The sequence below is a fragment of the Zalophus californianus genome, chromosome 2, assembly GCF_009762305.2.
Source record: "Zalophus californianus isolate mZalCal1 chromosome 2, mZalCal1.pri.v2, whole genome shotgun sequence".
Classification (NCBI taxonomy): Eukaryota; Metazoa; Chordata; class Mammalia; order Carnivora; family Otariidae; genus Zalophus; species Zalophus californianus.
In genome coordinates, this window is record NC_045596.1 from 151360225 (window position 1) to 151386521 (window position 26297).

General features: G+C 42.4%; 1 protein-coding gene across 7 annotated transcripts in view; it reads right to left on the reverse strand.

Moving 5' to 3' along the window:
- The window catches only part of MSRA (methionine sulfoxide reductase A), a 443018-nt gene that overhangs the window by 156783 nt on the left and 259938 nt on the right, over positions 1-26297 (reverse strand). For all 7 annotated transcript variants that reach the window (XM_027600674.2, XM_027600673.2, XM_027600677.1 and 4 more), the window contains one exon: positions 4953-5057. In XM_027600674.2, the coding sequence (XP_027456475.1) occupies positions 4953-5057 (105 nt within the window). The remainder of the gene's footprint in view (positions 1-4952; positions 5058-26297) is intronic.

Below are 26297 nucleotides of genomic sequence, written 5' to 3' on the forward strand. Positions count from 1 at the left end.
ATGCTATTAGGTCTGTTACTTCACCCGAAGTTAATCCATTGGGTAGAACTCTCTCAGGACTCACTGCTTATTGGCTGTGAAATACCTTTTAAAATAGTATCTTTTTTTTTTTTTAAAGATTTTATTTATTTATTTGACAGAGAAAGCGAGAGCTAGAACACAAGCAGGGGAGTGGGAGAGGGAGAAGCAGGCTTCCCTCTGAGCAGGGAGCCCGATGCAGGGCTCGATCCCAGGATCCTGGGATCATGACCTGAGCCGAAGGCAGACGCCTAATGACTGAGCCACCCAGGCGCCCCTTTAAAATAGTATCTTTAAAAGCCTACACTTTCTCATAGTTCTCTTACCAGCTTTGCTCCCTTCCAAATGGCAGACGGGGAATTTTCACCTTGCCATTAGGGCAGATACCCTGAGAGCTGCTACAGTACCTTGAGGCAGTCAAGGGCATGCAGGATTTTCTCTGCCTAGTCTATGCCATGAAGATCTAATTGAACTGAAAAGGGACTTGAAGCTGAAATTCTTGCTGTTTCTTCCACAGTAAATCCTCAACATTAGCAAGAGTCCCCACATTTGCAAATATCATTCTAAGATATTGCTTCTTGCACCAAACGAAGTAAATCATAACTAAAAAATTAAGTGACCCCTTCAAATGTTTAATGACTCTATAAACAAAGTACTAAAGTCTTTCAACATTCTAATTAAAATACATTGTTCTTGAGCCATATTTCTGTTGAGAATCATGTGTTTCCTGGGCAAATCTTCACATCAAAGATCAATGACTTCTCAAATTTATTCAAGTTTTGTCTTTGTGTTTCCTGGGCAAATCTTCACATCAAAGATCAATGACTTCTCAAATTTATTCAAGTTTTGTCTTTTTGTTTATCAGCAACTCTGGCATAAAAGCAAGAGTATACCTTACGCAGTTTTAAGAATCACTCTTACTTCTGACAACAATCTAGAGTGGGCTATTGCTTCACAGATGAGTGTCTCCATCAAATCCAACGTGCTGCTGTCTTCTGAAATGTCCACTCTCTGAGTAAGACCAGTCAGTCTTAAACGCCTCTACTTCCTTCACCTGTTCTAATGGGTGGTTCTCTTTTCTGGGCCACTGAACACTAAGAAAAGTAACAAGAGTCACCATGTGACTTCAAGCAGAGAATTTAGAAGCTGTGTTCAGATGGCCAAGTTCAACTGCATCCCAGCTACCTCCGGCTTCATGCCCATCCTTCAGGGAGTGGGCTTCAAATTCTTACCTCAGAAAAATTACATGTGACTACATGTTTTGGACCTTCAGGGTTCCCTGGGAACATTAAATTCATTGGCCCTGGAGTTCTTCTGAATTTATGTTTTTTGCTTTTGAAGTTCCAGTGTTAACATATACTTGTTTTAATGATTTCAGGTTAGTATGTTGGTCTTATACACATTTATCTGAATGCTCATTTGATCTCAGTACATTTGGATTAAACTATTTTTCTTCCTATAGAAATATACTTTCTCTGTGCATTAGGAGGCTGGATACTGCTGCTTGTTACAGACAACTTGGTGATTCAGCATCACCTAACACAGTGTCTGGCAAGCAGAGGAGACACAAGATCAGTGTCATTAATGACTGTCTTTCATAGTAGTTTAGAAATATTGAGATGATCTGATACGTATTCAGTCCATATGTCCCAAATCTCAAGCCCCAATTCTGAATTCTGAATTACCAAGGAACCCCCTACTCAAACCACCAACAGGTCTTGAGGAAACAATCTTTAGTGTCCTCCACTCTATGTCTGAGTCAGGGATAACATTATTAACCAAATAGCTTTAGACCTCTGATTTATAGAGCCAAATGAACATGGTTAACTAATAAACACATATAATAATATGTGCAATAATACGTGATTTAATAAGCATAATGATTCAGTTGAATGAGTGGGTTAGCATGGATTTTTGTTGTTGCAAGTTAACAGAAACTCAACAAACTAGCTTAAGTTAAAAAAGATGGAGGAGAAGGGTAGGTACCTAGGAGTTCTCATAACTGAGAGGACCTCAGTCTTCTGAAGATTCTTTCTTCCCGTCTCTTGTTTCTCAGTGTCTCTGCTCATCTTCCTCCCTTGCTTCTCCTGTGGACAAGCTCTTTCCACACGCAGAGCACCTCCACCTTGGCAGCCCCAGAAAAGGGAGAACACCTTTTTCTCTCCCACGACAGTCCCAGGGAAGGACTCCAAATGCTCCTGCTTGGGTCACATACCCATTCCTTGAATCAAACACTTGCCAACAGGAAAAGATACTGTGATTGGCCAGCCCTGGGTCATGTGATTGCTCATTTCACCCTATTTCCAGAAGTGTCGTGGGAAACTCTGGAATGCAGAAAAAGATTTTTCCATGGCCCATTACACTAAACTCTCCAACAAAAGTAATCTTGGTAATAATGTGGGAAGATCAGCTATCCTGTGATTTAATATCTGTGAATGCGTATACTGCATCAAGCACTATTCTAAGTAGAAACAGACATATGCAAGGGTTGAAAAACTCTCCCCCTGCATGCAAAATTTGTCTAAAATATCAGTGTAAAAAATATGTCACTCAACAATCAAATCCTATTGTCCGTGAACCCCATCAGTAGCAATTTCAGCTTTTGGCTTATAGAATTGAAGCTGAAGATTAACCAGATGATCTCTAAAGTCTCTTCTAGTCTCTGAGTCTATGAACTCTTTGTTAGAATCAAAATACCTCTGGAAGAATAGTATACCACGCTATTACTTTATTGGACAGTGTTATAGGCTAAACTGTATCTTCCCCAAATTCATATGTTGAAGCTCTAATCTTTAGTACCTCAGAATATAATCTTATTTGGAGATAGAGTCTTTAAAGATTAAAATTAAATCAGGTCATTTGGGTGGGCTCTAATACAATATGGCTGGTGTTTTTACAGGAAGAGGAGATTAGGACAAAGGTACACATAGAGGAAAGACCATGTGAGGACCCAGGGAGAACGCGGACAACTACAAGCCAAGGAGAGCCTCAGAAAAATCCAACCATGCCAAGGCCTTCATCTCGGACTTCTAGCCTCTTGAACTGTGAGAAAATAAATTTCCGTTGTTTAAGCTGCCCAATCTGTAGCACTTTGCTATTAGCAAATAATACACACAATAAACCAAGAATTTCAAAGAGGACCGAGGCACGGTGGAGACAAATTTGATACATGGGATGGGGGAGCCAAGAGGTTCTTTTAAGAAGTAGAACTCCCCCTAAGACTCAGGGGCCGAGACTAGTGACATTGTTAACTGAGGAGTGCTGGTAAAGACGTGATAAAAGAGGTAAGAAGTTAAGAGAAGGAAGGAGAGAGAAGTGCATGGCACACTTCACCCTTTTTGAAATTTTGCCAGGGTGATTATATCAGGACATGAAACTATGGTTGGCCAAGCCAAAGGCCACATACCCAACCTTGTGGGCCTGGAGGGAGCCAGATTCCTACATGACTTCAGGCTGCCTTGGGCTCCTAATGTGTGTCCCCACTGAGAACTCTGAAGCTCTGAGCATCCCACCCTGACAGGCTTTGAGAGCCAAATGCCTACCCACCTGAATCAAAGGCTCCCCAGCATGAGCTCTTAGCCATCATCACTCTCATTCATGATGCTCACTGTCAGAGCTTCCTGCTGAGCCAACCCTAAGTTTGTTAGGCCCGCCTTTCACATATGATAGGCCAGGTCCAGAGTCCAAACCAGGGTGAATCTGAACCTTCTGATTATAGTATTCTTACCCTACCAGTCCTCTACCTCCCCTGCCCCGTACCTCATCACTCTCCTGCTAGAAACTCATCCCCCCATATCAAAACAGGAAAGCCGGCTCCTGGCCTCCTTCCTAGGCCTTCACCCACCCTGATGGATTTGCCTGGATCCTGTACCTGCATTACCCTGGCTCATTTATCATTTTGCTACTCTTGCCTTAGCTCTGACCTTTGCCCTCTAGCAAATCACCCAGGCACTGGGTGGTACTTAGAACCAGAACTCAAGACCCACCCGCCTGTGCTGCCGGGGTCGGTCATATTAAAATTCCACCACAAAGCACAATGCACATTTGGAAAAACATCCCTTCTTCAGAAACAGCCAACACAGCATACCCGCTACACAAAAACCTGACACCAAAGGGAAAATATTTTTGTTAAACAGACTGATTGCTAAATGAACAGGGTTTGTGAAAATCACATCTATTATATAGGACTTTTCAGTTCATAAGCCTCATAATATCAGATCATCATATTGGCAAGGCAGTGCTTGTAGGGCTGTTAGGATGAAATCTGGAAATCGCTTCATTATTGAATATTACAAATGATATTTGCCAACAGGGAATTTCCCTTGTGTGTGCCTTCAGATAAAATTTCTGGCCACCATTGTTTATAGCCCAAATATATTAATATCGCCATATAACAAATTCCAAAGAAGACAAATGAAATATTTAAATAACCCAAGCATTGTGGACCCACTGAATACTGCATTTTACCTTTATGTTCTTCCTTTTTTTTTTATCACCCACAGACATTAAAAAAAAAAAAAGCCTGATAACGTCAAAAGATGAGAAAGACTAAATTCAGGGAAATAAAGGAACCATAAATCAAGAAAACTTTGGAGCTGCTAGAAAGACACTTTAATTTTGTAGACAAAAGACTGCATTAAGGAGGAATAATGCAATAATCAAAGGTGAACGAATCTCTATTGTCTGGCGTCTTTCTCTGTGGGAATTTTCCCACCCCTGACAGCTGTAAAGGGGGGAGGAGCGCAGACTGTGGCTGCGCCTTTATTCTCTCCCCCGCTTGCTCCCCAGCCCCTCCTCTCCTCCGTCAATAAATGTCTGCAATCATATTCTTGAGCTCCTGTGTGATTTCAAGGTTCATCTCTTCCATGCAGCTCAAACACTAATTATCCCAGCTGTAATTAGTAAGATAATTAAATACTGGCTCACTCATCTACCTTGGGTCGGGTCATGATTCTCCCAGAAGACCTTGAGCAGTTCCTCAAAGCTGATGCGTTCTGGCTGGTATACCACTCGGACTACTTCTGCGTGGCCAGTTTTTCCTTGAAAGAAACAGAACATACAACAAAAATTTACTGACACCACCAATTTACTACAAGTGATCTGTTTCCAAAGAACCACCAGACAAGGGCTAACGTCCTTCCCTCCGCAGGAAGGGTGGGAGTCTAACTGTACGTTAGCTAACGATCTCATAGCAAGTCTGTTGCTGGCTCTGTCCCCATAAAAGCATACAGTTGTCCTCTGGCAAGCTTCCTGAGGATGATGACTTCTCGTCATTGTGCTCTAATTTTCTTCTTGAATTTCACGAGAAAACAAACTCGGGTTTTCTTTCTTTCTTTTTTTTTTTTTTTTTTTGATCTCACCCTTATGAAACCTTATGGATCCAATCTGACATAGTGCTCAAGGTTTGAAACTCGGTGAGGGGAACGAGCCAATTTATTTGTATCATCACTTCCTGCTATATGCAGTAGGCGCAGCTGCACCATGGGGTGACATGGTGCCAGAGCAGGAAACCTGTAACAAACAGGCTTATATCTCGTCCACATCAGATCAATTTGTTAACGGAGTCACATATTCGCTGTGCTGTTAACACAGGGGCAAGGGGTCGGGTTCACATAGCCAGCAGGGTGGCAAGTATTTTCTCAGCCTAATTCATCTCTGTGGTAAACAACGACTGCAGCGATGGTCTCTCCGTTAGCGTGCCCATTCTCACAGGTGGTCCCCGAGGTTCTGAAGATCAGGGAAGTGGGTGTTTGTAGTAGCCCGTGTACCTACAGAATTCATGCCCTTCCTTATTTTACAGTGTTAGAATATAGTAAATAATAGAACCCTCCATACATATCATCTCTCTATTTAAATTTGTTTTCCATCTCTTTCTGGTCACCTCATGTGTGATAAAGAATTTAGCTTTCCCCAAAGAGATATCTGGCCTTTCTCTGCCTTGGTCTCTGGAAGGTAATCTGTGTCATACCTTCTAGGAATGCCCTTCTTTAAGGCGGGGCCGGCCACAGCAACAGTCTTAGGGTGGAAGCTGGCCCCTTGGAATCTTAGGGTCCAGATGGCCACACCCAACAGTATTAGGATCAGGGCTGGCTATGCCAGACAGACCAACCATGTGCTGAGACTGGGGGCTTTGGGTAATACAGAATCAGCTGACCTGAAGACTGAGTTCAACCAGGTGGGCAATCCCATCAATCATGCCTATGTAATGAAGCCCCAATAATAACTCTGAACATCAAAGCATGGGGGAGCTTCCTGGTTGACAATACTCTTTGCGTGTTGTCACAGATGGATGCCAGGAGGGTAACACATCCTGACTGCATGGGAGACAACACAGGAACTTGGCACTGGAACCCCTCCAAACTCTGCCCTATGTGTCTCTCCATTTGGCTGATTTTGATTTGTATCCTCTCCCTGTAATAAACTGTACCTCTGAGGATAACTGTTCTCAGTGAGTTCTGTGACTCCTAAATGATCAGACCTCACAGTAGTTTGGGAATCCCTTGAACTTCACCTTAGTTTGCAATAGCATTTGCCCACAGGTTGGTGATCTCACTTTAATTCTCACAATGATTTTACTGATTGGAAAACTGAGATACTTAGAAGTTACATTTGCCCAAGGTCAAATGGAGCTAGTGAATTTCTGAACCATAACCTAGAAACCTTCTGGGTTTTTTTGTCCAGGATTCTGTCCAATAAACAAAGCAAAGAAAGCAAAGTGAACATGAATCCAGAAAAGAAAAAAAAAAATCTATTCATTATCTTTCATCTTCTTTTAATATTTAATTTCTGATTGTAGAAATAATAATTTGCAAACAATATGAAGCTTAGAAAATGTACAGAAGTATAAAAAAGAAAATAAAAATCACATATTATATTCTGACCACATACGGTAAGTACTATCAATATGTTTTACACATCACTTTCTGGATTTGTACCAGATACACACGAGTGCACGTGTGTTCATACACACATACACACACACACACACACACACCATGCACAATTTGCTTTATTGTAATCATGGCATCATGCTTTTTTTACACTTACCAGCATGTTGTATTTTCCCATATCACTGGAATTTTTAGGAAATGCCACTTATAATGACTATATAACACTCCAAAGACGGTTGTACTATTATTCAATCATCCCGTCATTGGGGTTTTACACTGAATCCTATTTTTATCTATCAGTGTAAATATCTTTCCACATTTCCAAGACTGCCTCAAGCCACAGTTACATAAGTGGGATTTCTAAATCAATGCTTACAAACATTTTTAAGTTTCTTGCTATCTAGTGCTTAGCTGCTATTCAGTAAAGTTGACCCAATTTTCTCTCCCCATTGGCAGCATGTTTCAGGGCCAGTCTCAGTCACTATTATAATGTTTTTAACTCTTACCAATTTATAGCGGGACAATAGTGTCCTATCATTTTATTTTCAATGAGTTTAATTATTAGTAAGGTAAAAAAAGAGCCATGTTTATTAATTTTAATTTATTTGCTCTAAGTTTTGTAATACCCTTTTTATATTGGGTTATTCATATTTCAAATGAACTGGTCATTTTATATAATTTTAATTCAAAGACTACAGTCATGGAAGGAAGCAAATAAACAGATTTTATACTCACAGATATGAAAAGAATTATGGGAAAACTATAGGAGGAAGATACACTAAATATAAAAATCATGTTATTGTAAAACCACTTTTGATCCCACTTTAAAATCTTATTATTTTGTATTTTGAAATGTTTGAATGAATGATTTAACAACATAAGAATTAAACTCTCTAAATATTAACAATAGCAACAATATGTAACAAGCATGACAAATGTATTTGGTAAGAAAAGCATAGAAACCACACTAGAAATCTAGGCAAAAGATGTAAACAGGCAGTGCACATAGGAAGAAATAAATGTAAATCAAGATTGAAAAGTGCTCAACATTTCTAGTGATAAAAGCAAATAAAGGCATATTGAAACATGAACATACCACCTCTTATTACATTTTGTAAAACCACTTAAAAATGTATCTAGTGCTGATGAGGAGACCGTAACACTGGCACCCTTACTTGGCTGCTGAGAGCATAAACAACCATGCCCTTTCCAAGAGCCACAAAGATGAAAATTAACTTGCCTTCACTAAGTGACCCAGAAAATCTATCTCAAAGATACAACCCCAAATAATGGGAAAGATATGTATGTGCAAAAAAAAAAGAAAAATTCACTCCATCGTTACTACAATAGTGGAGTACTATAAGAAACCCAAAAGTCAAATAAAAAAGGAAACCAAGTATGGGATAGCCACATGATGAAGTATCATGTAACCATTAAAATGCAATGTCCTAACCCTAGTGAAAACTGTTACCATTCACTGAAGTCTGACAAAATGGCAACCACTTTACCTACTTGATGTTCTTTAACGCTCACAACAAATTTTTCCCCAACTTTTTTCTATTGTGGAAAATACACATAACAAAATGTACCATCTTAACCATCTTTTAAGCATACGGTTCGGTGGCATTAAGTACATTCACACTGTTGTGCTAGTATCACCACCATCCATCTCCACAACATTTTCATCTTGCAAAACTGAAACCGTATCCATCAAACACTAAGTCCTCATTTCTCTCTTACCACCAACCCCAGGCGACCACCATTCTACTTTTGTCTCTGTGAATTTGACCGCTCTGAGTACCTCATATAAGTGAAATCATACAGTGTTTTTCACTCAGCATAACGTTCTCAGGGTTCACCCATGTTATAGCGTGTGTCAGAATTTCCTTCCTTTTTAAGGCTGAGTAATATTCCAGTGTGTGGACAGACCACATTGGGTGTATCCATTCATCTGTCAGTGGACATTTGGGTTGCTTCCACCTTTTGGCTACTGTGAATAATGCTGCTATAAACATGGGCATACAAATATTTCTCACAACTATTTTACAAGAGAAATGCAGCCCTCCCTTTTAAAGATGAGGCAGCTAAGTCCTCTCCACAGGTTTTCTCACACAACGTCCCACAACCAGTAAGTAGCAGGATCTAGTGAAGAGTCAACCAGTGAAGATCTCATTCTATGACCACAGTGCAGGCTCCTGGATCGTAGACCCCTGAAGCCACCAAGTGACAGCAAATGTCACATAGGCAGTGGCCCAGATGAGAAATCACAGCTGTGGGGTAATTGACATCCAGGCTGTCAAAACTATTTTCCCGGATTAGACTCTTCTTTTGCGGTAGCAATACGGGGTCAGGAAAGATTTCCGCAAACATTTTCAGACATAATCTGGGCGCTGACGTTATTTGTGGAGAGGTTTAAAGAAGCTTGGTTGTTTAAAAGAAACTACTACCATTAAAATTCAACATCCATCTGCATTGACAAACAGTGGGGAGAAGCCCTCGTCAAACTCACCTTTAAGTTTCTTTATTTTATTTCTCCAAAGTACAAGAGTCTGTGTAAAAATACACAGTGCAAATGATCAAAAGGATTAAGGGGTTAGGAACCACTTACAGAAATGCCCAGGCCTCCAGGAACTCACCAATGTGCTAGGCTAATTTGATTCCCAAGACCAATCTGCAAATACTTTCTGGTGCTTCCAGAGATAAAAGGCTATATCTTAAAAATACTTTGAGCTGTTTCTTCATGTAACATCGTGCAAATAGCATGATAGATGTGATGTGCAAACGTGCTTGTTAACAATGCGCAGCAGCGTTAGAGGTGTTTTAACACTCTTTTAACGCTGTTGTTCAAAAAAATCTTGAAAGGAAATGAAAAGGACAAATGTCTTCTCTGAGCATTTCCCAGCTCTTCACAGAGCCTTACCCTGTGACCCCAAAGAAAGTGAGTGGATGCAGAGGGGTAGGTTATGGGCAGTCCATTCCTTGTAAGACAAAATATCCCAGAAGAGATATAAAGGAGTGTCCTGGGGACTGAAAAATCAGGCACTCTGGAGTCATCTACAGCTTTGTGGTAGCCAAGTCATCCGTGGAACCAGGCGTTTTCAAGGAGAACCCCAAAATAAATTAGCCTATCTTGAAAGTCCTATGTCACAGCTTTCCATCCCATAGGGAAAATGTTGTCTTCAACTCTTCCAGGTTAGGGCGATGAGTTTTCACTACTGTCAGGCTGGTAAGAAGGGAAGAGAGAGCAGGAAGGTGGCCTCCCCAGTAGATGAGAACAGGAGAGAGCCGGGAAGCTGGTGAGATGCAGGGGAGTGCAGGGGAGCGTAGCAGGGGGCAGAGCTGTGTGCTGGTGAGCAGCACCCATTCAGGAGCCAGACCACATGGGCCGCCATGCTGGCTCTGCCACTTGGCGGGCACGTGACCTTGGCAGGCCCGGGGAGAGAAAAAAAGGGTGGTTCAAATCAGAGCTCCCTGGCATAGGAGCCAGGCCTTCCCCAAGGGGCCCATGCTCATTTTTGACGGCCCTTTATTCTACTTAACCACCCTGTGCCTCAGTTCCCTCATCTGCAAAATGTGAAATTAGAACAGTGCCTGAAACAGAGGCTATCAGTCTATCTAATGCTCTATGCCTCATGATCGAACGTTGTATTATTCTAATTATTCTCTACTTAGCTGGGATGTAATGGGAAAAGTCTGAAATTAAAGTCACAAGAAGTAACTTAAGCCATAGTTCTAACAAGTAGTTTGACACTTTTTTGACTGTGATCTTGAGTCTCCTACTTTTCTGGATGGAACTAAAAATAACGTCTGTTGGAAGAGTCAAGATTAAATGAGGTCATATGTGGGAAAGTTCTGGGGAAGAGTAAAGCTCTCTGTACGTAAATATGAGGCTTCTATGGTTATTTCCCTTTTGTGTTTCCTGAACAGAGACGCCTTCCCCATAAGGACTAAATTCCAAGAGAAAACACACGATATAAGGAAGCTTCCAACTCATCAAACTAATTTTTATTTCTGCGAGTGTCTAATTCTGATTTTATTCATGCGTTCATTCTAGAAATATCAGTTAAGTGTCTCCAGGTACTGACGCAGGGGCTGAGGTGAGGTCCCAGCCGACACATTCCAGCCCTGTAGTCAGGCTTTCGTCCACACCAGGCAATGACCCTGATTCTCACTTTTTTGATGGGACTGTGATGAATCACGTGTGATTCACTGTAGAATCAGAACTAAAAAAGACAGGGGTTCAATGAGAAAGTTCCTAATTCAGGTAAAAAGAAGCAAGCCTCTGGAAGCAGGTAGGAACCTCGCCTCCCTGGACACGCTGTTTCCTACTGTGGTATTATAGCTGCCGACAATGTCTTTTGGACAAGAACCTTTATCCGACAGAGTCAATGGTATTCAGGAGACAGTGCAGAGCGGAAGGCCCCCCACCGCCCCCTGGGCTGCAGGCTTCAGAATATGTGAGACCACCTCTCTCAGGTCAAAGCCAAATGACCACAGGCCAGCAGGCGGCAGTCATGAGTGGTCGGAGTCACACAGCTAGCGTGATAGAGAAGCGAGCTGGGGTTGAGAGTTAAGACTCCAGATTCTCAGTAGAAATGGTGGCTCCACCCCAACAGGGTGGGCAAATCTGATGCAGAGGAGATTTCCACAAGGAGAAGGAGAGGGGCCACCCATGCCAAGGCCAGCTTGAGCCTGGGAGGAGCTCCTGGGGGTGGCATCTCGCCTGACCAAGAGGGGTTCCGGAGGCAAGCCAGGCAGCCCAGACCGGCACACTTTGTGTGGATTCCCAGGTCCCGGTGTGTGAGGAAAAGCCTGGGAGTGAGAGCAGAGCCCCTGCCCTCTGGAGCCAGAGAAAGGAAGCCACAGGGCTCCCACTCCCAGTGTCAGGGCTCCTGGGGCTCTTTGCTGCTGCTGCAGGGAGGGTCAGGGAAGGGGCCCCGCACCTGTCCCCTGGCAGACACGCTAGCCAAATGGGCACTCCTCTGCTGCGAGCAGGGCTTCTGCTTTATCTGCAAGGCAAGGAGAGACCTCCAGGCCTGCTCGCTCCCCTCCTCATGTCATGACCCAGCCACGGGCCACACATCTCCATCAATAGGGTGCCTGCCTGTCTACACCCAGACTGCCGGGCCCCACTCAGGCCGAGGAAGCATGCAGCAGCGCGCTTGGGCCCAGCTGGCATCCTCGGCTTGCCTCCTGGTTACTCACCAGCGGTGTGACCTTGGCCAAGCTCTTTCCTCTCTAAGCTTTAGTTTCCTTATCTGTGAAATGGGGATATTCATAATAGTAACCTCACACACAATAGTAACCTGTTGGGAGGATTAGTTTGATAATCCACAGGAAGCGCTGAGAGTAGTCTGGCCCATGCCATACATGAAAGCCTACCCAATATTAGCTTTATTCCTAAGAGTATGGTTAGTATTGTTATTGTTACTACTATCACTCTTATTTCATAATTGGGGGGGGGTGGGTCCTGGGAATCTGTATTTTTACAAGATTCCCCAGGTAATTCTTAATAGTAATGAAAGTGTGAAAACCACTCATCTTGAGCCCGGGGCACGGCTTAAGCAGCCAGCCCTCAACCTCCACTCTCCTGAATCCCAGTACTTGCTGACTTCATTATCAGGAGGTGCATGGGAGTCCCACAGGCCTTAAGGAAGGAAGGCAGACAGGCAGGAAGGGAATGGGTGGGGAGGGTAGGGTGGGGAGGAGAGAGGGGAAGGAGAGCACAGAGGAAAGGAGGAAGGATATTAACCCCTGCTAAAAAAGAAACTGAAGCGTAACGAACATCCTAAGTGTTTATTTGAGCAAACATCTAAGCACACAGGGCAGCGATAAACCGGAACTCTTGATATGTGTTGATGAAGTTAACGCTCAAAAAAACCTGGAGGTAAGTAATATCATTTCCACTTGTTGGAGGAGGAAACTGAGCTACAAAGAGGTAAAGGAACCCGAAGTCATACAGATATTAAGTGGCAGAGACTGGACTTGAGCCCAGCACAACATGGCTCCCAGACAGACAATGAGGGGGCAGCGTAAGTAAGGTGGGCTTGTGAGTGGGCACCCTCCTTATGAAGACATCAGATCCATGAGAAAGGAAATGGCCGTATGGACAGAAGTCAGGGGTGCTTCACGGAAGAGGAGGGGGAGGGCAGCCAGGGCACGGCCCTGGTCATAAGCAAAAGCAAGAATTCAAAAAGTATGGGCAAAGAGGCAGGGAGCTCTTCTCTGCCACAGACCTGCTATCACGCCCGTCACCGGAAACGCCTTTTAGCCGGCCCTTCCTCCAAGCTCCCCTGCTCAATCCAACATAACCACAAAGTCCCTGCATTTGGACATAGCACTTTGTATCTGCAAAGTGCTTCTGGATCCACAAACTCATTTTAGCCTCACAGCCACCTTCCCTGTGCAATTAGCAAGATTAATATTATTATGTCCATTTGACTGATAAGAAAGCCAAGGCTTAAAGAGATGGAATAACTTGCTTGGAGTCTCAGAGCTCATAAGCAACTGAGATAACTGAGAATTTGACCCCTGTCAATGCACTCCACTCCCAGTTCCTTCTCCCACAACTGTCCTCTGCCCTGGCGCCCACAGGAGTCCTTCCTGGCCACCAGGCCTCTCCATATCTAATGTTATCCCCAATCTCATTTCCCCACACTCTCCCTGAGCTAGACAGTTCTTATCCCCAACTCCACCCCTAGCTGCTCTAGTCCCCCAGCCTGCAGTGCCCTCCCTCCAGCCATCTGTAATCAAAGCCCTCCCCTACTTTCAAGGTCTCATTAGGTGCTGCTTCTTCCAGGAAGCCCTCCTTGAGTATAGGACCTGGAGAAGAGGCATGAAGTAGGTGGAAAAGCACAGTCAGTGGAATCCTATGGGATCTGCTATGCTCAGATCTGGACTTCGTGACTCAGTCAGGTTCCCTGAGGTCCCTCACCAGGTCACTGTGATGAAAAGAGATGATGTATGTGGCAGGTAGGATCTAGCAATTACCATGAGGGTTACTCAGAAAATGGTGTTTCTCTTCCAAACACCACTGACCCAGCCACCCCGCCCCAGATTCTTCTTCACTTGGGATCGGTCCCACACCTTGTAACACCTGAGTACTGACTGTTTTTGATCACTTACTTAGTTTTTCCATACACAAGTGAACTCCTTGAGAAGACAAGCCATGACAATGGCTCTCCTCTGTCATCCCCCAGGACTGGGGCCATGATCAGACATTAATAAATACATACAGATCACAGGATTCTTTGTGCTGAATTTTTCTACCACTTACTTAGCCTTCCTCTGGATGAGCGTCCACACTGGCCCCGGCACTGCTCACCTGCACGAGGACCAGTCCCCTAAATGGGATTAGAGATCAATGCTCTACTCTGCCTCTCTGTCCCTAACTGTGGAACTCTATGATGCATATTTCTGTATGTTAATGACTTCAAATGGATGCAGCTACTACCCAGAGAAATGTATTAGATGCAACCAGTGCAACCTTAATACCTTGCAACACCGTGTTTTATATGCTCACTAAATTCCTAAATACTTACTGAATGCCTACGAAGTTCCAGTCTCTGCACTAAGTGCTGGGGATTCAATGATGATAAATGTTAATAAGGTGATAACAAAAATTCCTACAGCCTGGGTACCGCCTACAGTCTGGGCCCAAGTAAGGAATGGCCCTTTAAAGGAAAAAGACCTGACCTATTTTATTTATCCTACAGGGAAGATGGCAGGGAGAAGTAAGCTATAGTTATTTTTTCATTAAATAATAACCATTTTTCAACTCCCCTCATCTTTCCCAGCCAACAAGACCCATCCAAACCGTTAAACCAAATCAAAGAGCACACAGAAAGATCCAGGTGTTTGAAGGGAAAGGGGGAGCACTGGATGACTAATACCTCCCTTCTCCCATACAAGATTCAAAACACTACTTTCCTCTTGCTAATTAACTACAAAGAGGTAAGATGTCAGCTCGGTTTCATCCCCAGCTCCTGCAGATAGAAAATGTGATTTCCAACAATGTACTCATTATAAAAAAAAAATCCTAATACATCAAAATTGGGTGCCCTGTGGAGTTCATTATAGGATTTGAGGAGTGTCTATACTGTCATTTTATCTTCGCTTTTTTTCTTTTGTCTCATCAGTCACTTAAAATGTCCAAAGAGAAATGTAAGCTTTAAAAAGCATCCTATTGATTGAAAAGTAGGAAAAGTACTATTGGAGCAATTGCAATTTTTTTTTTTTTTGGCCCACCATGGGGAGACATCGTGGGGAATTTATAATCCTCTGGTGTATATTTAATACAGACATTCTTTAGAGATTATTCTCTCAGAGGAATGCTATAAACATAGTTGAGCACTTCATAAGAAAATTCCTCAAGAAAACAATAAATGACAACCATTACATTCTTTGCACCGCTGGAGGTTTCTTACTGCTACAAAGCTAACTAGTGGGTAACCAGTCTAGGAGTGAGCAGCTGACTAGTTTCTGTATCCAACCTGCTGATTATAGAGGTGGACCTTCATACCCTTCAAGGTGTTTGTTCCAGAACATGAAGTACATGAAAGGCTCTTATCGTTGGGTTGATCGATGCCCATTTCCTAGGATAGCACCTACTCTCAACCTACTACCAGGCGGACAAGAATTAGGACATATTAGAAAAACTGATCTGCCCAGAAGGGATCATGGTCCCCTTGCAGCCAAGAGAACAAACACACTTCTGTTAAGTGGCCTGATTAATACTTAAAAGGGTACTGTATGCCGAGAAACTGATTTCTCAATGCTGCTAAATGATCCCAAGTCCAAAATGAGGCCTGCTTGTACCTTGATATCAGTGGGCTATCCAAGAAGAGTGGTTCACAACCCTATGCCTTCAAATTGCACTTTCTGAAAACTAGTCCCAAACCTCGCACTCTACCCCATTCTGGAATTTGGATACAGAAGATCTGGAGTCAGGCCTGGGCATATGAATCTTCTTCAAAGCTTGACAGGTGCTTCTGAAGCAAAGTTGGGAAAGGGAACCATGAAATTAGGCATTGGATATCTGGAGCTATATCCAGGGAGAGGAAACCAGACAGACGATTTTTTAAACAAAGTATCAGGATTATAGGGACCTGAAAGGTCAGCTAACCAAATGCCCCATTTTGTTTTACCCCACGGCGACATTCAGGTGACCATTTCAAGTGAGAGGACACATGCTGCTTCACAAAGGATCCACGCCACTGTTGGGCTGTCTTAATTGCTGGAAAGTTCTGCCATTAAGGAGTCAAACTTTCCTCCTTATATTCATTGGTCCAGGTTGTGCCTTTTGAGGTCTCCTCACTCCTGCACAGTGACTCTTGAAAAGGCTGGAAGCATAGGACCTGGTGGTGCAATTAAATGAGCACTGACTTTGGAGTCAAAAAACCTACTCTTGGGAGCATAATTGGCCAGATAAGCAGCTTAGCTTCTCTTTGTCACAAATTCCTCATCTGGAAAATGGGAATACTAAGAGCTGTTCCCATGGATCTTAGAGTATAGTTGAGAGCATTCAATAATGGAAATAAAGGGAAAGCCCTCTGGGAACTTAACGGTAGTAATCAAATACACGGTATCAAGATTAGTCCTTCTATAGCCATATACTACTCATGATGAATACGTCATGATGGCATAAAGTTCACTATGAAAAGCCAACAACTTTCAAACCACGAGGATCTAGGTTAATACAAACAGAACAATAAGGACTGGTTTCCAAGCAAAGATGGGTTGCTCTGGGTAGGCTGCCAAGGGCAGGTTTTCCTAAAAGTGTATGTGTTCTGAATCTAAGTGAAAAGACAGCTAGTGAACCCCCGCAATCATGAACTGAAAGGTCTTTAAAACCAAGTCAGATTTTTTTTTCATATTCTTCAAACACTATTCTCGACTCATAATAACATGGATGAGAAAAGGCAACCCAATTGAAGCTTGTCATTGCTCATACTGTGGCTGCTTATACAGAATTTCCAGAAGAGCTACTTTAAGGCATACAAAGATAATAATTGCCTATTCATTTTGAACATACACCACATTACAGTTGCTTTTTAAGTTCATGTGGTAGTAGCATATTCTCCCAACTTGAATGGCACATTATTTATAAATACCCCACCCAGGAATGATTTGGCAGGATCCTCCAAGAAGCATGGCTCTGACTTATTTAGATGTCTACATTCATTAACAAGAAATATAACTTCCTGTTTCATTTAAATATTTTTGAGAAGAATGGAACTCTGAACCAAGCCTTTAGATTTTATACATAATAGCCCCATACTGAAATACTATTTATTGGTGGTCTGGGAAAAGCCTTGGCTTTGTCTCCTTATTTAAATAGTGCCAAAAATACCAGTTACTTTGTAAAAAAAAAAAAATCAATCCCACAGCCTTATCTTGAAAGCATATCAATAATATGAGCAACCAAGGCTTAATCTTAATGTTATAACTATGTAAATATCAAATAGAAACTCTTTAAAATACCAGCACAATACCAAACTAGCTGATTCTACACATTCAGTCAAATATAGTCTAATTCAGGCATTTTTTTTTTAAGGTTTTACTTATTCATTTGAGAGAGTAAATGAGTATGAGCATGAGCAGGGGGTAGGAGAGGGAGAAGCAGACTCCCCTGCTGAGCAGGGAGTCCAATGCGGAGCCAGATCCCAGGACCCTGGGATCACGACTAAAAGATGGCAGACGCTTAATGGACTGAGCCACTCAGGTGCCCTAATTCAGGCATTCTTAATGGGGGTAATAGCACTCCCGGGGGGTAGAAAATTGGCTCTTAAGGGACAAAATCGTCTTACATATCAAAATGCTGTGGAGGGCCACAGCATATAAACTAATATATAGTATATCTTGATATCCAATTTTAATGGGGAATAGAGGGAGACAATTAGGAAAGAAATGGCTAAAAACGCTCCCCAGGATGGCTATGATTTTTTAAATATTGAGAAACACTAATCTAATTAATTCAATTAATACATCAGTACAGTCAAAATGGTGATACAATTTACCATAACTCCTGCCTCATTTTCACTTCTGGAGGGTGTTTGTAATAGAACATGACTGCCAGAGGAGGGATTCATTCATCAAGTACTTACAGTACAACTAGCCTGAGCTCTGAGGACTCTTGGGGGGGCAACTAATACAACAATGAAGAAGATAGTTCGTAGCCTAAGGGAGCTCACAGTCCAGGAGGGGAGAGAGACGTACATGGGAACGTACAGGATAAAGCAATGGCTGCTCAGAGAGGGGTGTGCTCAGAGTTCTTTGGGAGCGCACAGGAAGAACACCAAGGTCAGCCTTGAAGAGTCCAGGAAGACTGCTCAGTGGAGAGGATCATTCCAGTGTTTTTAATACTAAGCTCTACCATAGCCAGACTTGACCCCTAGGCCTCTCTCATTCTTAGCAACTTTGGACTTGGCAACCTGGACATCCAGGCAATCCAAAACACAAATGCGGACCATTTTCTTAGACTATGTGCCTTTGCCCAGAGTTATTTTAACCTATGAAGGGAAACAAGGCCCTCAGCAAAAAATTCATCAGTCCAGGATACTAATACCAGTCACATCATATTAGATGGGTGTATGTTCCAAAAGGGATCCCGTAGTAACTAACACCAGAGTCCCAATTTTGGACTTAAGGTAGCTTGTTCCATATTAACCCAAACCTTGCACTGAACTTTTTGTGCCTTGAGATAAACAGTATTCAGTAAGTACAGGTTAATGACAATAATACTTTGTACAATATATTTTTTTACAAGATTTATTTATTTTTGAGAGAGAGCGCACAGGGTGGAGGGTCAGAGGCGGGAAGAAACTTAAATAGACTCCACACTGAGTGTGAGCCCAATGCAGGGCTTGATCTGATGACCCTAAGATCACAACCTGAGCCAAAACCAAGAGTCAGATGCTTAACCAACTGCATCACCCGGGTGCCCTGTGCAATATTTTTATAGATCACAAAACATTTTCATATACATTAACTAAATCTTCATAGTAACTCCATGTAATACCATATCCATTTTACAGATGAGAAAACCAAGACTCAATGAGGTCAAATTATTTGAATTAAAGTCACTCATAGGTAGCAGAACTCAGTAGGTTTTTTTTAAAATAGTCTTTATTCAAAATTTTTTAAAGATTTTCTTTATTTATTTAAGAGAGAGAGAATGAGAGACAGAGAGCATGAGAGGGAGGAGGGTCAGAGGGAGAAGCAGACTCCCTGCTGAGCAGGGACCCACCCCCCCGATGCGGGACTTGACCCTGGGACTCCAGGATCATGACCTGAGCTGAAGGCAGTCGCTTAACCAACTGAGCCACCCAGGCGCCCAACTCAGTAGGTTTGAGCCAAGGCTCCAACCCAGTCATTGACTCCATGGCCTTGATGCTCTTTCCCCATAAACACTGAGGCTGAGAGTAACCACCAAATGATTATTGCCTATGGCTGCCTATAGATCCCAATTCAGCTAGAATGGTTGACATGGGGAATCTTTTAGTCTTGACTAGCAGGGTTACTTATTTATTTATTTGAGAGAGAGAGAGAGAAAGAGAGAAAGCGCACATGAGTGGTTAGGGAGGGGCAGAGGGAGAAGCAGACTCCCTGATGAGCAAGGAGCCCCATGCGGGGCTCAATCCCACTATCCCAAGATCATGACCTGAGCTGAAGGAAAACGCTTAACCGACTGAGCCGCCCAGGTGCCCCATTGATTAGCAGTTCTTTGATGACAGTCAGTAATTAATCTATGAACCCAGAGACAATCCCAAACAAAATCAAATGGTATCAACAATGAAGTGCTGAGACACTATGCCAAGGGCATTGACAGTGCAGTCAGAATATTTGGTTTGGATGAACTGTTTAACTTCTCTTGAGTCTCAGGTTCCTCACCTGCAAAATAGTTACAATAAAAATGTCCAAAAATGCACTGTATTCCACAGACACACTCACACACACACACACACACACACACACACACACACACACACACACACACACACACACACAGGCTTTGTTACCTCTAAAGTGCTCCAATACTTAGTTCCCTCTTCTCATCCTCTCTCTCCCATCCTGGGACAAGGCGAGTAATTTAATAAATGTGAGCCTGAGCCATGGCTATATGCAGAGCACTAAGCCAATGATATGAGAAATCCAAAGACACATGATACAGAGCGTGCTCTTGGGGAACTCAGAGAAACACTAACAAGGCAAGGTAGAAAGTCTTAAGGTGCCATTGGAGAGGTTCAGGTTAGTGATTTGGAAGTTTAAAAGGAAAGAGAACAGGGAAGATGTCATAGAGGAGGTGCCTGTGAACTAGACATTAAGAAATGGGTACTATTTAGGCATACTAAATGCCTAAAGAGAGACTATGGTATTTAGGATGATGAAAATGACAAGCACCACAGTGCAGAGAAGGGAAACCACAGAATGGATGCAAGGGCCCCAGTTAACTGATCCACACCATGCCTTCTGGCAAACGTGGTGGCCAGTGACCTCAGCACCAGAATCCACGCAGCCCTCTCTGGCACACCTGCACCCTTCCGCTCCCACCAGTCAAAAGCTACCATACCAAGTTGGTTGTATTTGTTCTGAAACCTGCTTAGACCAATTATACTTTATGTTGTAATTACAAAATGTAACTAAATATTACATACAGAAGAAAACAGTTTTGTTTCTATTAAGAATTAAGCTGAGTTTAGAAAAACTCAATAAAAGGAAGTTGTTCAAAAGTACTACGACATTAAGCGTTGGAAAGACTACTACATAAGATTGGGAAGGGTGGACACACAAAAATAGACTCCAAATGGTTGAAAGACCTAAACGTGAGACAGGAGTCCATCAAAATCCTAAAGGAGAACACAGGCAGCAACCTTTTCGACCTTAGCCGCAGCAACTTCTTCCAAGAAACATCACCAAAGGCAAGGGAAGCAAGGGTAAAAATGAACTATTGGGATTTCATCAAGATAAAAAGCTTTTGCACAGCAAAAGAAACAGTCCACAAAACCAAAAGACAACCGACAGAATGGGAGAAAATATTTGCAAATGACATATCAGATAAAGGGCTAGTATCCAAAATCTATAAAGAACTTATCAAACTCAACACCCAAAGAACAAATAATCCAATCAAGAAATGGGCAGAAGACATGAACAGACATTTCTCCAAAGAAGACATCCAAATGGCCAACAGGCACATGAAAAAGTGCTCAACATCGCTCGGCATCAGGGAAATCCAAATCAAAACCTCAATGAGATACCACCTCACACCCGTCAGAATGGCTAAGATTAACAAGTCAGGGAATGACAGATGTTGGCGGGGATGTGGAGAAAGGGGAACCCTCCTACACTGTTGGTGGGAATGCAAGCTGGTGCAACCCCTCTGGAAAACAGTATGGAGGTTCCTCAAACAGTTGAAATTAGAGCTACCGTTCGATCCAGCAATTGCACTACTGGGTATTTACCCCAAAGATACAAATGTAGGGACCCGAAGGGGTACGTGTACCCCAATGTTTATAGCAGCAATGTCCACCATAGCCAAACTGTGGAAAGAGCCAAGATGCCCATCGACAGATGAATGGATAAAGAAGATGTGGTATATATACACAATGGAATATTATGCAGCCATCAAAAGGAATGAGATCTTGCCATTTGCAACGACGTGGTTGGAACTGGAGGGTGTTATGCTGAGTGAAATAAGTCAATCAGAGAAAGACATGTATCACATGACCTCACTGATATGAGGAATTCTTAATCTCAGGAAAGAAACTGAGTGTTACTGGAGTGGTTGGGGGTGGGAGGGATGGGGTGGCTGGGTGATAGACATTGGGGAGGGTATGTGCTACGGTGAGCACTGTGAATTGTGCAAGACTGTTGAATCACAGATCTGTACTTCTGAAACAAATAACGCAACATATTTTAAGAAAAAAGAAAAAGAAGAAGATAACAGGAAAGGAAGAAAAGGGGAGTATGTCAGAGGGGGAGACGAACCATGAGAGATGATGGACTCTGAAAAACAAACTGAGGGTTCTAGAGGGGAGGGGGGTAGGGGGATGGGTTAGCCTGGTGATGGGTATTGAGGAGGGCACGTTCTGCATGGAGCACTGGGTGTTATGAACAAACAATGAATCATGGAACACTGCACCAAAAACTAATGATGTAATATATGGTGATTAACATAACAATAAAAAAATTAAAAAAAAAAGATTGGGAAGGGTGGTTGTCAGGGGCTGGGGAAAGGGAGAAATGGGGAGTTAGTGCTTAACAGGGACAGAGTTTCAGTTTTGCAAGATGAAGAGTCCTAGAGTTGGATGGTGGTGATGGGTGCACAACAATGTGAATGAACTTAATACTTACAAAACTGTACCCTTAAAAATGGTTAACTTGGTACATTTTGTGGTATGGGTATTTTACCACAATTAAAAAGAAAATACAAAAAAGAAGATTGGGGAGGAAATCATAAAAATCTAGATAAACCCTACGTTCAGATTGTTTCACACACATCTAAGTTCTCACTTGATTTGAAAGAAGCCAAAACTCGAAATTGTAGATAATAATAATCAGGGCAAACAGTGCTTATTCTGTACAAAACACAGTTCTAAGCAGTTTACATATAATGACTTATTTAATCCTAACAAGCCAATAAGAGAGGAGCTATGATACCCATTTTAGAGATGAGGACAATCAGGCACAAGAGGTTAAATGGTACGACCAGGGTCACAGGACCGATAAGGAACAGAGACAGAATGCAGACTAAAGAGTCTAGCTCCAGAGATTGCACTCGTACCCACCCCCACCCTCACTGGGCTAGGGAAGGAAGATGAGGAGGCACTCCCGAGAGACACTCTCCATCAAAGGAAAGATACTGACCCCAAATCCAAAGGTTGGCACAAGAAGGTATGTTTATTTGTCTATTAAAAAAAGGTTTCTGTAAACCATTTTAATGATTCACCCTCCCTTTAATGGATTTTCCTATTTAACCAATTATCATCCCCCCCAAAAAGCAGTGGAGAAGACATTTCTACTATATTCATCCTAACTGGAGCCTGAGACACTAATGCAGCCCAGGAGGCAAGCAGCCAGCCCACCCCGGTAATCCACAGGAAGGAACGGCTTCAGTGGCTGAAGCATGACAAGAGCCAGGAGTCCCCCGACAAGCACAGAGACAGTGGAGACAGCGCTGAAGTCAGCTGATAACGATGTGCACTTTTTACATGACAAAATGTAGGATTCATTGTGTGCCACTGGAACCTAAGAGAATGTCTGGATGCATCTCACGTGGTTTATTGGAACAAAAACTCTTGTAAGAAATCTTTTCTAAGCAAGGAGATAGCCGGGTGCGTGCGTGCGTGTGTGTGTGTGTGTGTGTGTGTGTGTGTGTGTGTGTGTGTGTGTAAGGTGAATACCTGTACATACAATGTGTCTGCATCTATCATTTGAATTGGCTGAGCATTCAGGGAAGTCTTCTGGGCTAGGTTTAAGCAAGCTCCTGGAACCAAGAATGGGATTTTCTCTCCTTTTGTCTTCAAAAGCAGTCTGCAAGCACTATGCATTTTCTAAGGGTCAGCACTGACCTATTTTTTTTTTTTTTTTTTTTGGCAGGGGTTGGGGTGGAAGGAATTTAGTCAAACCAAATCAAGTCTTTTCATTAACAAACTGTAGAGAGGAGTTGCTGGGAGCTATGGAAGCAATATGTTTTTCTGTTTTTGACAGAGAACTCTGCATTCCAGGATCAAAAGTATAGATTTGGTGGCAAGAGAGTGAGTTGGTAAGAGCTGCATTAAAGATTAACTTCAGCCCTGTGTGGGCTATTTCAGTGGTAATGGGGTCTAGAGGCAAAGACTGGATTGAAGAGGCATCTTCATTCTTCTGGGTTTACCCTCACCCGCATCGCCATCCATCACTGATCAGAGATCAGAGGAGAATGTGCTGAAGGCTGTGGGTGCATCATGCAAGCGCCACCGTGGCTGCTTCCATCATCTGGGGCCGCACAATGTGGCTGGTCACGAGAGGGGCACACAACAGACACCCATCCCCCACACGGCAATGGCGCTGGCAAATACGAGCTTCTCTATGTCTGTTAATATTGAAAAACACCTAGATAAATGAATTTTATAGTTTTCATCTTAGTAGATACCCATTATGGAAGGTCAGTATACATTACATTCCTTAAGCACCAAAATAACTAATGAAAATAAGCCCAAAGTGACTTTCAAAATCGAAATTTCAAGCTGCAGAGACATCAATAACTATTTCTGTACTATGTTCTCCATCTTAGCCCTTCTGCAAATTAGGGATAATTGTACTTGCCAGACACTTACTTCAGAGGTTGGTGAGAGGATAATGTTTGTAAAGCTTGTTGGGTTTTGTGGATGAAAGGTTTCTGATTAGTACAAATTGTAAATTATTACTATTCATTAGAAAGAACAAATGAATTATTTCAGCTCCTAATGTATCTCTGACATCCACATGCTATTGTACACAGGAAGACAGTCTTGAAGAACACACCCTGTTCACAGCACTGCTATTAAACAAAACTACATCCCTCTACCTTAAAAAGAACACTTTAGAGCAGCCTGAAAACCCTGAAAAGTAAGTCCCATATTTCTTTGTCCCTTTATCTAAAAGGCAGAAAAAAATATAATTAGAAACGTGGATAAGAAGCCTTCACCATTGTGCTTGGCTATAAGCTTTAGATGTTTGGATCCCAGCTCGATAATGGCCATCGTCTTGATCAGGGCCCTTCACAAAGCAGCCTCCTACTTCACAGACAGGGTGGGGTCAAGGTCTCTGACACAGAGAATAAAGTAAAATTCTCCACAGAGGAGTCACTCCATAGAACCCAGGTATTGTGTAGATTTGATACCATTTTCCCCTGTGGCACACGCCGGAAATCATCCCTCAAAGACCATTTCTTATCTGCAGCGCTTTCTAAGGTATGTTACACATGGTCTAATTGTTCTTCCATTCACTGCACTTGTATTGTTTCGGGGCTCTGTTTCCTCAACATACAGTCGAAGCCTTGGGGGCTAGTTAGTAAGTCCTGACACTCCCGTGCTTATGCCACCTCGGTCTGTTTGTATCCAGTTATCCAGGAGGGTGGAAATTGGAAAATTATGTTCACACCAATGTTCTCCAGTAATTTTCATTAAATCCATCCTTTCTGATATCTAAGTTAAACTTTGTTATTCAACATCTCCAGTGACAGAGAGGGAGAGAAAATAAGGAGGAGGAGGAGGCGGAGGAGGAAGGGGGTGGGAGGTGGAGGGAAAGGAGAGAGAATATGGATTGGCACACACAGATTTCAACGAAGTAGCTTAGAGCTATTAGAGTTCATTGACAATTCTGATAGAAAATGCTTTCTTCGGCAATTTTCTTTGGTGGCAGCCTTATCAAGATAAAATTCACATACCACACAATTTACCCATATAAAGTGTGCAGTTCACAGAGTTGGGCAACCATCCCCACAATCAATTTTAAAACATTTTCAATGCTCCAAAGAGAAACTCCATACCCTTTCATTCTTACCCTCCAAACCCTCCATCGCCTCCAGTCCTAGGCAACCACTGATTTAAGTTCTGTCCCTATAGATTTCTATATCTTATAAATACACACATTTCAAAAACAAGGAATCATACACTCTGTGGTCTTTTGTGACTGGCTTCTTTCACTGATGCTGTTTTCCAGGTCAACCATGTTGTTGCATGTGTCAGTATTTTGTTCTTTTTTATTGACAAATAATATTCTATTCTATGTATGTGCCACAGTTTATCCATTCTCCAGCTGATGGACATTTGAGTTGTTTCCACTTTTTGGCTACAATGAGTAGTCAAGCCATGCTGGTATGAACATTCATGCACAGGCTTTTAGGTGGACATAGATTGTTATTTCTTTAGGAGTGGGACTGCTGGGTCACATAGTAACTCTATGTTTAACCTTCTGAGAAACGGCCAGACTGCTTTCCAAAGTGACTACACCACTTTCCTCTCCCACCAGCAAGGTATGAGGGCTACAGACGCTCTTTTGACTTGAGATTTATTAGATGTAAGTATCCAAAAAAAAAAAACCTTAAAAATTAAGTAGGTCAAAAAGAAGAAATTATAATAACATTTTTAAAATACTTAAAGCCCAAATTACAGTGAAAACACTACAGTTGACCCTTGAACAACATGGGTTTGCACTGCATGGGTCCACTTACATGCAAATTTTTTAAAGTAGTGTATAGTAAGTGTATTTTCTCTTCCTTATGATTTTCTTAACAACATTTTCTTTTCTCTAGCTTACTTTATTGTAAGAACAAAGTATATAATACACCTAACATAGAAAACATGTATTAATTCACTATTTATGTTACCAGTAAGGCTTCTGATCAACAGTAGGTTACTGGAGTTAAGT